The sequence below is a fragment of the Salvia hispanica genome, chromosome 4 (genome assembly GCF_029641045.1).
Source record: "Salvia hispanica isolate PSC_SH4W2 chromosome 4, Shi_PSC_v1, whole genome shotgun sequence".
In the NCBI taxonomy this organism is placed as follows: domain Eukaryota; kingdom Viridiplantae; phylum Streptophyta; class Magnoliopsida; order Lamiales; family Lamiaceae; genus Salvia; species Salvia hispanica.
In genome coordinates this window covers 55,678,764-55,696,092 of record NC_142695.1, presented here as the reverse complement: position 1 = coordinate 55,696,092, position 17,329 = coordinate 55,678,764, and the positions used below count along the sequence as shown (strand labels likewise).

General features: G+C 39.4%; 2 protein-coding genes across 2 annotated transcripts; both read right to left on the bottom strand.

The window, feature by feature from the left end:
* Positions 1-3,306: 3,306 nt before the first annotated feature.
* On the bottom strand, positions 3,307-4,533 carry LOC125221149 (putative F-box/LRR-repeat protein 23). Its single transcript, XM_089056899.1, has 3 exons — positions 4,385-4,533; positions 3,700-3,810; positions 3,307-3,607 (listed from the first exon to the last, which is right to left on the bottom strand). Exons 1-3 carry the CDS (start codon positions 4,531-4,533, stop codon positions 3,307-3,309), a joined length of 561 nt encoding a protein of 186 aa, XP_088913025.1.
* A 7,526-nt stretch (positions 4,534-12,059) lies between these two features.
* LOC125221983 (E3 ubiquitin-protein ligase ORTHRUS 2-like) lies at positions 12,060-16,419 on the bottom strand. Its single transcript, XM_089056898.1, has 9 exons — positions 15,988-16,419; positions 13,970-14,504; positions 13,688-13,814; positions 13,382-13,481; positions 13,242-13,303; positions 13,027-13,129; positions 12,787-12,922; positions 12,445-12,659; positions 12,060-12,320 (listed from the first exon to the last, which is right to left on the bottom strand). The coding sequence occupies exons 1-9, from the start codon at positions 16,417-16,419 to the stop codon at positions 12,060-12,062; spliced, it is 1,971 nt and encodes a 656-aa protein (XP_088913024.1).
* Between the last annotated feature and the right edge of the window lie 910 nt (positions 16,420-17,329).

Sequence of the window (17,329 nt, the reverse complement as noted above, 5' to 3'; positions counted from 1 at the left end):
AAAAGTAATTCCAATAAAAAACATCACAACAAGCACCATCATGCATGAAATCATTAGGATACACAGCATCAGTATCATAGTTATCCTGCCATTTCTTAACCCAATCCACGAAACTGATAGAGTCAAAACATCTTTTACCCGAATCTTCATCGTCAAAACCAGAACATCACCGAAGATCAAGTGATTTGAGGTTGGGGCAGCCATCTAGAATTGGTTCCAATCCCTTATTTCCGGTCAAATTTAGACAAAGTCGAAGATGTCGCAGATTAGGCATGGTTTTTCCAATTGCTGCGGCATAGTCTACAAAATTTGGACCCCTGATAAAACAATTGTGATATGTAAATGATTTCAACATTGTACAAGCAATGCCAATGGTTTCGAAATCTTCAGGATCAACCCATGACTTCGTGAAAAGGTGCAATTCTCCCAATTGCCGCAGTTTTATTAATTGCACAATCAAAGGAGTACTCTCTAGTTCATCACAAGATTGATACTCCAAGTGTAAGGTATCGAAGCTTGCATTGTCTGTCAAAAGAGTAAAACATACACTATATCAGTGATTTTGGCAAAAGAATAATAGTAAGTATATGACTAAAAAATAAGGATGAAAAAATTCTACCGCTGTACGTAGTTTAGCCACTCGAGCACCTCAAAGCCATCAAGCTTTAGCTCGACCAATTGTGCCCGGCTACGATCTACTGCACATCGACCACTATCTCCAAATTGGTCGAACAAATTAATTTAAGGGTTACTTTTCTGAAACGCCGTCTAATACTTCAGACTTTTTGGGGTTCTTTTGTGTCCTATAAATATAATTAATAAAAACAACTGATGCTACAAAATTATGTCATTAGATAGTGAGGCGTTTTTTATACAACATATGAAACCTCCAAAAAAATCTGACCAGATACGAAGCAAAATGGGAGATACAATGAAACCTCCATCAAATTCTCAATACAACCTTCAACACTAGATATAGTAACAATAACCATCAAAATCTTCACAACAAAACTAATAATATTCACCTTGAATATCATCACAAATAGAGTAGCTTTGAATATTTTCAGAACCAATATCATAGTTATCCTTCCGTTTTATTATCCAATCCATAAAACTATTAGAGTCCGTATGTAGCCACATATCTTTTCTTTGCTTGGAACGTCTTTGGCCAGAATCAGAATCACTCTTAGTGACTTTGTCAAAACCGGAGCATAGCCGAAGATCAAGTGATTCGAGGTGGGGGCAGCCATTGAGAATAGCTTCTAGCCCCTTATATCCCATCTGACGTTCACAAAGTCGGAGACAGTGCAGATTAGGCATGGTTTTTCCAATTGCTTCCACATCCCCTGAAAAATCTGCTTCTTTGCTCAAACAGTTATGATATGAAAACGATTTCAACATTGGGCAAGAGATCCCAATGGTTTCAAACTCATTTGATGTGAGCATTGGATTCATCGTAAGGTGCAGCTCTTCCAATTGTGGCAGTTCTTTTATTACCCAAATCAAATAATCTATGTTTGCAACATAATCATCACACACTACAACTGTAAGGCATCGAAGGTTAGGTGAGCTGTGGGAAAAGTAGAATATTGACCATATTAGAGACTCAGCAAAACGATAGGATGGGACCATAATTAGCTGTACAAAGAACAGTAATACTGGGAACAAAACAATCACATGATGTACTAAAAATCAAAAATTTAGAAAGGTTGATGAATAATAAGATAATGAGCATAAGGTCATCATACACCAATTTTATAGAGTAGGGCTTTGAATAAGAAAAAGTGAGGAAAAAAAAGCAATGCATCTTTCTTGAGATAGGACTGCACATCCATCCATTGACTCATAGCATAGTAAATTTGAATATCTAGCAACCAATTTTGACTGCCAAAATTACTTCTTCAGCTAGTTCTAAATCATTTCAAACTTCCAAAGGCATAAGAGAAAAACACACAAAATTTAAAAAAAATTGTATATAAAACACAATTAATAGATTAAAACACCAGATATGAAATGAAAGAATTGTACCGATCTGCTACGTAATATAGCAAGCCATACAATTCCCAAACGCCAAGCTTGAGGTTGAGGAGTTGTCCCTGACTTAGATCAAGTGCGTGACCGACGAGGTACTCGAATTTTTTCACCCAGCAACGGCAAACGTCGTCATGTTTGCCGCCGCCGCAACGGCAAATCTTATTGTGCTTGAATCCCCCGCAACGGCAAATGTTGCCGAAATCGCGGGTGGCGGGACGTCGATAGTCCAAATTAATAGAGCGCCACGTGGCCGGATTCTGGCACACTCTCCACCATGTAGTGCACACGTACTGTGCACTCTCAATTATCTCTTCAGTGTACAACCTTTGCAGAATATCTGCCGTCAGATGCTCCGGTAGCTCGATCCACGGCGGGGAAGGGGCTGAGGATGAAGATCCCCTTTTCAATTTCTTCGATTTTTTAGGGTTTCGTGGATTCATGGTGCGGGTGTCGTGTGGAGGAGATGACGTGGACATTTGGTTGTGGAGTGCTAGTATTTTGACAACCTAATAAACGAAACCTTGAGTGTTTAAATCGACTGGTAGTTTCTCTTTCATTTTTGAGATTGGCAAGAGCGATTGATATCATAGAGTTAAATTACTTGAATTGGTGACCTTAATTGTGATGGTGAAGGCATGTTAGGGCTAATTAAGGAGCCCATGGGCCCTAGCAATTTATAAATTTACTATTTATCCATGAATGTTTAGGTATAATACTCATTCGGACTTACGTATGAGTATGATGAAATATACCGAAAAAATGATTGAATAATTTAACGAGAAAGGAAAATGAGAAATTTAGCGTAGTTGGTTGGTGATATCGAAGCTGAATTCGAAAATAGAGGTTTCGGCGTTTCACACACAATTAAAGAATGTAAAGACAAAATCACACATAGGTGGTGAGCCATCATCTCATTCGAGTGATAATAATGATCTATATTGATTTCATGTTATGGTCGTCGTTGAGTTTAATTATATTGTAAATATATGATGATTTTAAGTTCATTTATAAAATCTAAATATTAGTGCAGGCATGTTAACTATGTGACTAAAAAAGTTACGAGAATTTAAAGGCTAAGAAACTTTTAACCCAACAAAGGAACGAAGCCGAGTTAATGTTGTCAAAATTATGAAAGGATCAACGAAATAGATGGAATAACACAAATATGATGCCAACAACTATTTGATTAAAACAAAACAACATCATCATTCACCAACCTAACATTTTCAAGACTAGAAATAATAATAACCATAAAAGTTCATCGCAACCATCCTAATAATAAAAATAATCAGGATCACATTCAAAATCACTGAAACCATGAATGTCCAAATCATCCCAATCGTCATGCTGAAAATTTGGTTCGAGCCACAGATCTTTTATTTGATTAGAACATCTTTCGCCAAGAGCCCCTTTAAGATCAAGACCGGAGCATCCTTTAAGATGAAGTGACTCAAGGTGGGGGCAGCCATCAAGAATTGCTTTTAGTCCCTTATTTTCCATACTATGAACGGAGAGTTGGAGATGGTGCAGATTAGGCATGGTTTTTCCAATTTTACAGCATACTCTGTAAATTCTAGATGCCCCCAAGAATGGTAGTAGGTAAATGATTTCAACATGGGGCAAGATATGCCTATGCTTTCGAAATCTTTGAGAGTGAGCACTGACCCCTCAATAAGGTGCAACTCTTCCAATTGTGGGACTTTTTTCATTGCACGAGCCAAATCAATTCTATTGAGACCATATTCCTCAAGTGCTAGGAATCGAAGCTGAGGTGATCTGTCAAGGAGTTGAACATAGATCATATCAGTATTCTGGGAAGCTCACAAAAAAAAAAGAGGTTCAAAAAGCAAGAATTACCACGCCAAAAATTTTCAATTATAGCACCAAAATTTCTTGTTTTAGCACACCTTTTATTTGGGTACTCTTGAAGTTTCATTAAGTTTTAGATCACAAACATTGCAAGTTTATAATCAACATATATAGTTCTGAGTTGCCAAAAAGTAGTTCAATTTCTTTGAACAATTGCTCAAATCTTATTTCTAAAGACAAAACACAAGCTAATTATTAGCCATAATCAATATTAGTATTAATCATCCCTCAACAATTAGCAGAAATGGCTTAGTAATAATAAAATGTGGATTGGGTAAGTGAATGAAATTGGAGGCCAAAAATAATAACAATGATATGGTGAGATTGATTCGAGAAATTCAAAAGTGAAAGTAACAATAAAAGTTTGGTGATGGAACAAATTGAAGCGAACATTTAACGAGGATTTGGTACAAGAAAAAATTAGAGCATAAGGGTAAATTTATCAAACACGAAGCATAGACAGCAGTAAAGAGAATCTTACCTCTCGACGACGTAGTTTAGCAACCGATCAAAACAGGCTAGCTTTAGCTCGACCAACTGTCCCTGGCTACGATCCACTGCACAACGGAAAATGTTGTCAAATTCGTCAAGTGCGCAACGTCGAAAGTTCAAATCAATGACACGCCACATGGTCGGATTCTTGCAGACTCTCCACCATGTTGTGCACACTCTCTGCACACTCTTTAGTATCTCTTCAATGTCCAGCCTTTGAAGGATATTTGCCGTCAAATCCTCAGGCAGATCGGTCCATGGTGGCGACGGTGGAGACGGAGGCAGGGCTGAGCATGAAGAAGTTGTTGGGAAATAAACACAGGCAATCACGAATATAAAAGGAGAATGAACACAACGAATTGTTTACCCAGTTCGATACAAAGTGTATCTACGTCTGGGGGCGATGCCAAGCCAGGGATTTCACTATATAATTTCAGGATGATTTTACAATGAGGGGACACCTCTATTTATAAGCAAAATAGAGAACCCTAATTCTAGTCAAACTAGGAAACATATTCCATAAGGAAATATCTTCTATGGAATAAATCTATCACAAGGAAATATACTTCTAGGAAACAAATCCTAAATATGGTAGGAGATTAGGCTCCATAATTAACAATCTCCCACTTGGAGACTAACAACTCCTACGCCACCATATCCTCGTGATCTCATCCCTGCATCCGCTTAGCATCGCCTAACCTTCTCTTCAAGTTTCAAGGCCAATTGAAGCTATGCATAGCTTCAATTTCTCTAAGGTCACCACCTTAGTAAACATGTCTGCTGGATTCTCACTTCCAAGTATCTTCTCAAGTTGCAGGATTTTCATCTCCACTAGGTGTCGAATGTAATGATACTTCAACTCCACATGCTTTGTCCTAAAATGAAACGCTGGATTCTTTGCCAAGAAAATAGCACTCTGACTATCACTGTAGAGTCTGCTACTCTTGTTCTCCTTACCAAGTTCATCTAAGAAACTTTGCAACCACACCATCTCCTTGCTTGCCTCCGTCGCGGCTACATATTCAGCCTCCGTAGTAGACAAAGCAACGGTCTTCTGCAACTTAGAAGTCCATGAAATAGCAGTACCACCATAAGTAAATACATACCCGGTTGTACTTCTTCTCCCATCAAGATCATTGGACGCCAAGTCTGCATCAACATAACCTGCCAACTCGACATTCTTGCCATTGAAACATAAGACTCTTTCTGTAGTACCTCTCAAGTATCTAAGGATCCATTTAACTGCTTCCCAATGTTGCTTGCCCGGATCACCCATGAACCGACTCACTACTCCAACTGCTTGTGCAATATCCGGCCTCATACACACCATTGCATACATAATACTGCCAATTGCTGAAACATAAGGAACTTTCTTCATCTCAGCACGTGCTTCTTTTGTACTTGGCGACTCCTTCTTCGATAGCTTGAAGTGACTGCCCAAAGGCACACTTACTGGCTTCGAATTATCCATGTTGAATCTTTCCAAAACCTTACCAATGTAAGCAGCTTGCGAAAGATACAATTTTCCTGCCGCCTTGTCACGCTCGATTCTCATGCCCAAAATTTGATTAGCCTCTCCAAGATCTTTCATGGAGAATCGTTCAGACAATTGCCTTTTCAACTTATCCATCTCCTTTGGATCACCTCCTGCGATCAACATATCATCAACATATAATAACAGGATGAGATAGCTCTTGTCAAACCTCTTGTAGTAATAACAATGGTCAGCATAGCATCTTTTATAGCCAATCTCCATCATGAATCCATCAAACTTTTTGTACCACTGCTTTGGAGCTTGCTTTAAACCATACAAGCTCTTCTTCAACTTGCACACAAGATTTTCCTTTCCTTTTACTACGAATCCCTCAGGCTGTGTCATGTACAACTCATCCTCCAAATCACCATGAAGGAATGCCGTCTTTACATCCATCTGATGTAACAATAGATTTTCTGCAGCTACCATACTCAACACTAAACGAATAGTAGTCAATTTCACAACAGGAGTGAAGACGTCTGTATAATCAATACCGTATCGTTGCTCAAATCCCTTGAAAACCAGCCTAGCCTTGTAGCGCTTGCTACCATCAGCTTCACCTTTGTTTGATAGACCCACTTGCAATGCAATGCCTTTTTCCCTTTTGGAAGTTCCACAAGCTCCCATGTGCCATTCAGGAGAAGAGAGGCAAACTCGTCATCCATGGCAATTTTCCACCTTCGTTTATCAGGGCCTTCTCCTGCCTCTGCATAACACTCAGGTTCACCACCATCAGTAAGTAACAAATAGTAATTAGAGGGCGAGTACCTATCAGGTGCACGTCGCTCTCTAGTCTGTTTAGGCAGCGGAATAATCGGTGGTGGAGTGCTTGGTTCTTCTTCAAGCACCTCTTCAGCATTCTGACTCTCCTTGCTCCCACTCGAGTTTGAGATGTCTAGCTTGACCACTTGGGGCTCAGAACTGCTGGAACTCGACGCCTCCAATCTATCCTTGTACAATACTTGTTCATTGAAAACGACATCTCTACTGCGAATAACCTTACGGTTTTGCTCATCCCAGAGTCTATAACCGAACTCATCGCCTCCATAACCAATGAACGTACACTTAATAGATTTGGCATCCAACTTACTTCTCTCAACAGAACTAACATGAGTATAAGCAACACAACCAAAGATACGTAGGTAAGATAGATTAACCTCTTTTCTTGTCCAAACCTCCTCGGGTATCCGAAACTCCAACGGAACTGATGGACCTCTGTTGATTAGGAACGCAGCTGTGCTGACTGCATCTGCCCAAAAATTCTTTGGCAATCCACTTTTCAACCTCATGCATCTTGCTCGCTCATTCAACGTTCTGTTCATGCGCTCCGCGATTCCATTCTGCTGTGGAGTTCCTTTCACAGTCTTCTCCATGCGAATTCCATTCTCTGCGCAAAACTTCTTGAACTCTGCAAGTTCATATTCTCCTCCATTATCGGATCTTAGACACTTCACCTTCAGCCCGGTTTCAGTTTCAACAAGGGCTTTCCACTTTCTGAAAGTATCAAACGCATCAGATTTACTTTTCAGAAAATAAACCCATACCTTTCGAGTAGAGCCGTCGATGAATGTCATATAATATTCAGAGCCTCCTAGGGACTTCACAGGTGCTGGTCCCCATAGATCGCTATGGACCAACTCCAACTTCTGCGTCTTCAATTTTCTGCCTCCTCTTGAGAAACTCACCCTTTTCTGTTTCCCAAACACGCAATCCTCGCATAGGCCAACTTCAACTGTTTTCAGGCCCGGCAGTAAACCTTTTGAGCACATTATCTTCATCCCTTTCTCGCTCATGTGGCCAAGACGACAATGCCACAAATCTGCATTATTTGCTTCACTTGCAAGATCAATGCAATCTTTGGAGTTAGTTGTGGTATACAACGTACCCTCCTTCTTACCTCGAGCTACTATCATAGCTCCCTTGGTAATCTTCCAATTGCTGCAGCCAAATGTTACCGTGTACCCTTCTACATCAAGCTGCCCAATCGAAATCAAGTTTCTCTGTAATCCAGGAATGTGTCTGACTCCATTCAGTTTTATTACGGATCCATTAGATGTCACTACCTTCACGTTTCCCTTTCCCACGATATCTAAGGGCTCGTCATCAGCCAGATATACTTTCCCTAAATCGCCAGAAACGTAGTTTTCCATTACCTCCACATTGCTGCATGAATGGAACGACGCTCCAGAATCCAATACCCACGATTCCATCGGACTACTCACACTTAGGACCAACGCCTCGCCATCGTCATCTGACATGGTAGCGTTTGCAGTATTCTTCTCTTTCTGATCCTTATTCTTATATTTCTTCGGTGCCTCACACTGATTTCTAAAGTGTCCAAACTCATCACAATTTCAGCATTTAACTCGATCCAAATCCTTCTTGGATTGGCTCCTTCCTCTGGATTTTGATCTTCCACGATTTTGCCTTCCCTTCGATCTGCCTCTCTGTTCTTGACTCAATACTGAACCAGAAGTAGAAGATCCTGATTCTTTCCGGCGAACTTCCTCACCAATCATCAGATCTCTTACTCTGTCAACTGTTAGGTTTGTCTCTGCAGTAACTGCTGTCACTGTGCCAGCCCAACTCTCAGGCAGGGACGATAGCAAAATTAGGGCACGAATTTCATCAGCGAATTTAATATCAACAGAGTTCAGTTGCGAAGTAATCATGTTGAACTCGTTGAGATGTTGTTGCACCTCCTTTCCCTCTTGCATTCTAAAATTAAACAATCGTCTAATCAGATGTACCTTGTTGCCGTTGATGGTTTCTGATACATATCCTCCAAGATCTTCATCATCTCCTTCGTCGACTTTGCTGCAGTCGTGTGATAAGCCACCTCCTTGGACAACGATAGCTTAATCGTGCTCATCGCTTTTCTGTCCAGCAGCTCCCACTCCTCCGGTTCCATCTTTTCGGGTTTGGCTTTTAAAGGTTTCCACAAATCTTTACCGTACAGGTAATCCTCAATCTGCATCTTCCAAAATCCGAAATCAGATCCGTCAAACTTCTCTACAGCAATCTTTGGATTTCTTTCTCATGCTGAGCATCTTCGATTTTTAGGATTCGATAGTTGACATGTTGGTGTATATTTTTATTGCTTGAATGATGATATAAATGTAGAGACCAGTCGGTTCAGCTTCCCACGACCATTCCTATTCCTTTTTTTAATTATAATATAATAAAATGTCAAATAAAGTAAATCAGTTTAAAGGTTGATTAATAATTAGATCATTTTCAATCATTTACTTTAAAAATAAATTCAAAAGAATATTGTTCACTCATACGGCAACATTTGTTTGGGCAACGGGCAGTGACATGCTGGTGTATTTATTTATTGCCTGGATGATGATGATACAAATGTATTTATTTATTTATTGCATGGTTTATAGAGCAGTCGGTTCAGCTTACCACGACCCTTCCTATTCCTTTTTTGAATTATAATTAAAAAAATGTCAAATTAGTATAATAGTTTTAAGATTGATTAATAATTAGACCATTTTCAATCATTTATACTAAATTTAAATTTTAAAAAAATGTATTCACTTGCATTTTATATTTTTCAATCAAATCAATATATTTTATCTAAATTGCACAGTAATATTTTGCTAATAAATTAAATTAAATTAAGTACTATGATAAAATTATTAATTAATATAACTATATATGAAATCTATTAATATAAAATTTATGTGTATTAAAACTCGTGTCTTTTGAAAGTTAATTTATTTTAGGAAATTGGTAGGGACCTGGTTACTTTATTTCGGAAGACTGATAATCTCTTCATATAACTACTTAGCTTATTTTATGTTTTATTATAAGATTTTTTAATATAAAAGTAAAAATATATCTTCAAAATAGGAAAAGTTCAAAATAGGAAAAGGTATAATATTTCTCCCTTTGTAAATGATTTTTAATGGAAACAAAAAAAAAAAGTAGATAGTTATTTGATTTTACCGTTTCATTTATCTTTTCTTTTGAAGATGCTCCAACAAGAGTAGTACCTTCGTTCCACTTTAGAGTCCCAGTTTATTATTTTTGGTTATCCTACTTTAGAAATCATGATTGAAATGTTCTGGAAATAGATCTCGCATTCCACTAACTTTTTTTCATTAACTTTTCTTCTCATTTATTAAAATTTGTGTCGAACTCAAATGGGACTGCTAAAATGGATTGGATGAAGTAATATATATATAAAATATTTCACTAATATTTTAATTTGGTACAAAAAATTTTAAGTTTATATATATAAAATGCCGGCTAGCCGATTCGCGTCGTTAGCCGGTCGGCTAGTCGAACCATTGGAGTAGGCCAGCGGGAAATCGGCCTAATTTTTGGCATAGGCTAGCCGATCGCGTGACGCTGGCCGATGCGCTGGCCGCCATTGTGGCGTGCCGATCGGCCAGCGCCGTTTTTTAATTTTTTTTTTAATTTTTGAAAAACTATATAATGCATCGGCAAATGCCCTCAAATTTGAGGGTCCGGCGACAACGTCGATAGTCCAAATCAATAACATGCCACATATCGGGATTCTTGCATACCCTCCACCATGTACTACACACTAGCTGCGCACTCTCCAGTCTCTCTTCAGCTCGCAACCTTTGCAGGATATTCATCGACAAATCCTCAGGCAGTTCGGTCCATGGCGGTGATGGAGGAGGCGGGGCTGCAGATGAAGAGGCCGCCGTCCGGATAGGAGGTTTAGTTTGGATCATCGGCTCGCTGGATTTAGGTTTCGTTCCCATGTTGAACATCTTCGATTTTTAGGACTTGTTGTCGTACATAAATTGGTTGGTTATACTTATAGCCTATAAGAGGGCGAGTAAGACAACTGCTCGATTCAACTGCTCACGACTCATCATGTTCTAGGATTTAATGATTGACCACATTCAGGGCACCCAAATGTGATTCATATCAGTAACCCCTGCCCATTTCTATAATTGCCACTTCTCTTGATTAGGTAACCGTCACTTCACTAATTTAAGATAATCGTTGCATATCACAGACATCCGTTCATTTACCGATCTTTATAAAATCCTACTAAATGAATGCAACCAAACTTTATTAGCAATAAATTACATATAAGTCAGACATTATTTATTTAAATTCCAAAAATTTATTATTCATTTTAAAACAAACCAATGTTTCTCAAGAAACTTATTAGGGATCCATCTTCAACTTCATCGACTTCAATCTCCGGATCAGAAGCTAAGAAGAAGGGATGGAACCCTACTCTATATATTCATTTCATATATTTAGAATAAATAATTAAGAACATAATATTTCAATTTCAAAATAATAAATATCATATTTAACAATTTAATTAGGTCACAATCGGGTTTAATACCATTGACCGTTAAATATAGACGAAACAGTTAGTGTATAACCGATTGTGATCCGAGTTAAAATATTCAGAATGAAAAAATTCAAAAGATAAAGTGTATCACCAAAATCGTAAATGAGCATATGTTCAGGACCAGCATATGTTCAAGACCAATTTTAGCTTTACTCTTCATTTTAAAAACTCTCACAAAGGAGAAACAAACCTCACAAAATTATGATGCAAAATTTAACCATCTAGAAAATAAAATAAAGTGCTATTTATAGCTAAGGCTCACAAATCTAGCAATTCCGTAAGTCACCCAGGCCAGGTGGAATCATGCAGCTTTGGATCACCCATCCGGCTAAAATACCCTGGAACTCGGTTGCCTTCGACTTGGTACCCTGCCGGTAGACACCGGTCCCGGTGGGAACTCCCAGACTCCTCAATGCTTTCGGTGGGGCACCCGGTCGGGTGGCCTCCTGAGGGTGGAAGCTCCTGCTTGACGACGCCTTTGGATTGGCACACGAGCAGGTGACCTAGTCGGTCATATGGCGCCCATCCGGGTTGGATGCTCTGACTCTTCCAAGGCGTTCCTGCGTCACCCGGTCGGATGGTCTGTCGCATAAATGTCACCCAGACGGGTGGAACTTTGGTGATCAATGTGAGTATGTGACGACGCTCATTGCTCCCAGGACGATCTCAGGCTTCATTGAATCTTCATGCATCGCCCTTTGGACTAAGTTGGAAAGGCCTTCTTGTAGTCGTCGCGTCATAAACCTTGTCACAGGCCTCCAATGCGAGTTCGCATCATGCTATGTCATCGTCTTTTGTCTCTTCTGGGTCTCCGGCTTGTGCACCATCATTGCTAAGCTTCATTCGCTTAGAAACACCAACAGCATCTCCATCTATGCTGTCAGCATCTTCTCTCACTTCCACTTCTGAGCCCTCTTCTTCAGCATTCTCGCTTGAATTCAAGCTTTGGGCATCCTCGTTTTCCTTAGCCTTGGAGCTCTCCTCCTCCAACTGGTTCTGAAGCCTTTCAATCACGTTCATCAACTCTCTGTTGACCTGTGCATATAATCATATTCAAGCTGAATCGTTAGCACAACCATTTCATGTCACATCTAACATCCAAGAATATACAGCCAGATGAAAATCCAAACAGAAATGAAACAAAATATAATGCATGTACCTGAGGATTTTGAAGGAAGTCAGAAATATCTTGGGTGCAAGATGGGCACTTCATGATATTTTTCTGTGCACGAAGCGTCCTCCCTCCCGTTTTTCTCTCTTTTATGTGAGATTGACCGGCAAAGGCGCCCTCTAAGCACGCCTTGCAGAAGTTATGCGCGCAGGGAGTAGTGAGTGGCTGAACCATCACTTTCCGACAGATGAGGCAGCCAAATTCTGCATTACGGTTATCAAGAGCATTAAAATACAAAACAAATTGAGAATTGAAACAAAAAGTGATGCTTCATGAGAATGTCCACAATTAATAATCAAAGCAATGTTTGAATAGGAAAGGGAAAATTACCTTTCAGAAGCTTTTGTTTAACTGATCTAGTCCCGCTTCGGTTTTTCCTCTTGGTGATCTTTACTTTATCACCGTCAACGATCATTTTTTGACTGGGCGGTTGAGGTCGCGTCCATGTCCAGATGCCCTTCTGCTCCTATACGGAAAATTTTAGACAGATGAGTCTCAAAGTAATTTTATCCTAAGAATGACCTCGAGAAACAATCACCAATGCAACACAAGTTAGTCTAAGTTGCTTACATCGAAATCCCAGGCAGGACTCTTTTTCCTTTCGGTAATGTCCTTAGCTTGGTTCAGCTCGGGAATTGAAGGTAAAGGCCTTGGACGATCTCCTTGGGTGTCACTACAAGCCAAAAGTACATAGTTTCACATAGAGTTTAAGCATATATCATGAAATACAGATAGTAGACGACTAAGTAGAAATGCCATTGCAAGACTAATATACATCAACTCACATGGTCCATGGTGCTGGATCATTGTCACAACGCACGAATAGATAACGGCAGACCACAAATCCCTGTAATAATTCAAAAGGAATGTCATGAGAGGATACAAATAAAAATCGCAGGTGAGATTATTATTTGGCAATATTTACTTGTTGCCCAGCCTTGCGCCAGCACTTTTCTATCCTGTAAATCCCGTCATAACGCACACCTGTCTCCGGTGCATAAGAAGATCGCTTTTCTTTGTGGGACCTGCAACAATAAAATCAAATATGACAAAACAACTACATAGATAAGAATTGAAGTTTTTGTTAGACAGCTTAATTTCAAGAAAACTCAACAAGTAAAAGAAAGTGTCATTGTCTAATTCAAGCACAAAACAGCACAAAGAACAATAGAAATAGCACTAGTTTGCACAGAGTTACTAACAACAAATTTAAGCATTAATTTTAGCTTACCTCACAACCCGAACAGGATAGCCCTCGCGACAACTAACTCTTAGAGCTTCATTGGAACTTTTAAAGCTCTGGTCAAAGGACTGTTTCTTGTTCGTCCTTTTATTCCCGGTCAGATCGCGTCCACCACGGTAACCAGCAATAAAATAAAGAATTAATGGAAAGTTATTAATAGAACCTTATAAAGTAAGTATTGGCAGACTATGCACATCCAGTTTCACATTAAGTTCAGACAGATTTCATTGCTAACGAGATAATATCATCTTAATCTTAAGTAATAATACCTCCCCGTGTAGAGAAACCATTCTCCATGATCCTCGTCATCCTCATAACCACCCGACAGTGCAACCGACTGGGCCCCATGATTAGATTGGCCCCCAATACCTGCAACATGGGGGAAGTGAGCGCCCCATTGCCTGCATTCCATCCTGTCTTCCCAAGTTTCTCCAACTGTAACACCTAAGCCCCTTGTCGGGTCGTACTCTGGTGTTATTGGACCAAGAAAATCTGAGGGGATTGTGACAAAAATCTTCCCGCTGCATGCGTTAGCCTTCCCGGTTCTTTTCGCACGCTCGGTGGTAAATGCTTTGTCGGGGCGATCTTGGTTGTGGATGAAGTGGGATACCTTCACAGGGCCTCCCGAGCAGTTTGACTGGGCAGCTTTGGCCGTTCGGATTGCCATAACAATGGCAGAGTTAATCCGAGGCTCCTTAGCCATCTTGACCGGAATCATCTTCCGACAAATAGCACAGGTCTTCATGCGTTGTTGCCCGGTCCATTTTTGGAAGCATTTCAAGCAGAAGTTGTGACCACATGGCGTCTGAAACAGAATCAAGAGTACAAGGATGAGTTTAGAAGCTTTGTTATCATCAAACTTATTTAAATAAGGATCCATTTAGTAATTGGAATTAAAATTCTATGGAACTGAATTTGTTGGATTCAATTCCAATTCATTGTTCGGTAAAAGTGATGTAATTGATATGAAGTGTGTGTGCACTGTGCAGTGCATGTTGTGTGTGCTAGATGTGTGCAGTGTGTGTGAGTTTGTCCAATTTTATGACTATTTGAATCTCCAATTCAGAGGAATTCAAACTGTGGAATTTAATTCCAAATCCAAATTTATTTCGGTAACAAACATTCGATTTGGAATTGAAGGCTCCAATTCCATTTTCAAAAGCCCAAGTACATAAGTTAAAATCAAACATAGGAAATCATAAAAAAAAAAAAAAGCATTTGTATGTAATCTTTAAATGTTCTTCCATTTTATATTAACACAAATGAAGCCATTTATAGAATACCCAACTGCATTGAATATGCAACATAAACATCTACACACAGTCACACATTTATCAGCAAAATTCTCATTTTGGATGATTTAAGAAAAAAGGTTCCCCAAATGGAACCTTCTTTTTGTATCCTATGAAAGGGTAAGCCTCCGCCTTCCCTCTTAACACACGGCAATAGCATTGGCGTATTACCCTTTCATAGAATACAAAAAAAAGGTGCTCATACATGGAACCCTTTTTTTTTAAATCAACCAAGACGAGAATTTTTCATACATACATTAGCAAAATTCTTGTTTTGGGTGATTTTAGAAAAAAAATGGTTCCGAGAATGTAACCTTACTTTGTATCCTAAGAAAGTAAACACACCAGTGCTTCATTTCAAAAATTAAACACACAACAATAGCATTGGCATGTTACCCCTTTCATAGAATGCAAAAAAAATGTCCTCATTAATTAAGAGAAACTTTTTTTTATAAAATCACCAAAAACGATAATTTCCCCAACATTCAATAACTTTCAAGCAGATCAAAACCAATCCATACTTCATCAATGTGGTATCAGAGATTGCCTCTCATTTGAATAAACTCAGAAATCGTAAGAAAATTCATGCAAAGCAATAAATCGAAAACAACAACAAAATTTTACCAAAGCTAGCAACAAAAAAACATTTGAATATGTAGAAAAAAACAAAAACACCAATTCACACACAAGCAAGACTACTCCGTCCAAACAAAACTACCAAAAACAGACTCATTCAGATCAATAATCATTTTCAGCAGATCAAAATCAATCCATACTTCATCAAAACAATAAATCAAAAACAACAACGTATTGATAAAAAAAAAATCATTGAAAGACCACAACAGTTCACACACAAGCAAAAACGACACCGTCCAAGTGAAACTACCAAAAACAGACCCCACTCAAGTTAATAATCATTTTCCTCCATCAAAAAACTCAGATCCTTCATAAAAAAAACAAATCAGCCACAGAAATCAAAATTCGAAAAAATGGTACCGAAACAGGTCGATCTAGAAGCTGCATGCAAATGGAGCAGTTGAACTGATCCCCCAAAATCCCCAAAACACCCCCAGCCTCCGTCTCCTCGCCCTCCTTCGCCCCTCCGAGCAGCTCCTGGCGCCGCCTCGCCTTCTCCAGGTCCGTGAGCGACGCATCGGCTTCGATCGCGCGGATCTTGTCCACCAGGCCGCCTCCGGAGACGGCGGGCGGGGCGCAGGATGAGAGATCAGAGCAGTCGGGGCACTCCCAGTGCGCCGTGTCCGCTAGGGTTTGTGGCCGGGCGGATGTGAGGCACGACACGTGCCATGGCGTCACACACGTCTTGCACGAGAGGACCTCCGCCTCCGCCGGCTTCTGCTTGCAGACCATGCACACGCCGTCGCCGTCGCACGGGAGCTGGCTGACCTGCGCGATTTGGTTTGATGACATGATTTCCGATCGGGTTGCTTGTTGATTAATGAAGACAGGTGTGAATACACAAAGAGAGAGAGAAAGTGATGAATAATAGTGTGGTTTGGTTGTTGGATTCTCAAATTTATAGAAGAGAAATTTGGGGCTTTGGCGCGGACTTGAAAACGGGATTTTTTTAAGGAAACTTTTTGAATTTTTTTCAATTTCTTTTAATTTCCCTCTTGCTTCCAAGATTCATTTTCTAATTAAGCACTAGTAGGTAGTACTACATAATTCCATTGATTCAATAGTGAATTTATCGAAAAAAATGCTAAGATTTTTATAAATTCTTGTACCGAAATAAAATCACCTAATTATAGTATACTCCCTCCCCTCTGTCGTAGAAAAGATGTCACACTCATGTGATCGAGTATGACTGAAGACACTATGATATCACGCTTTACGTCGCGAAACTTCACAATTATTAGCTCTCACAAATATTCTTTACGTACATGCATCCAACGAAATGTCGTTGTTAGTTGTTGTCATGAGATCTCGTGTCGTCGTGTTGATAGTGGTTGGTGTCTTCCCTTTTGTCTTTTGTTTAGTTGTTTTTACGTATTCGTTAATTAATGTATTGGATTATATGATTATCCATTTTTAATAGTACATTTTTGATGTGTATGTGTCGTCTATTCAAGTGTCGTCGCCTTTAGCATGAGATCCCATGTTGTCGCACTGCATGGGGTTGGCGTCTTCTAACTCACCTTACGCTTAACTGTCTTTTTATCCATTAGTTAATACACATGTCGGTATGATTATACATGTGTTGAATTATATGATCGAGTACAATCTATGACATTATGATATCATTTTTACGTCGAGACAACTAATATTTACAATGCTCTGTTTACAGTCAATAGCTACTAAAAACTTCTTACATAGTCGT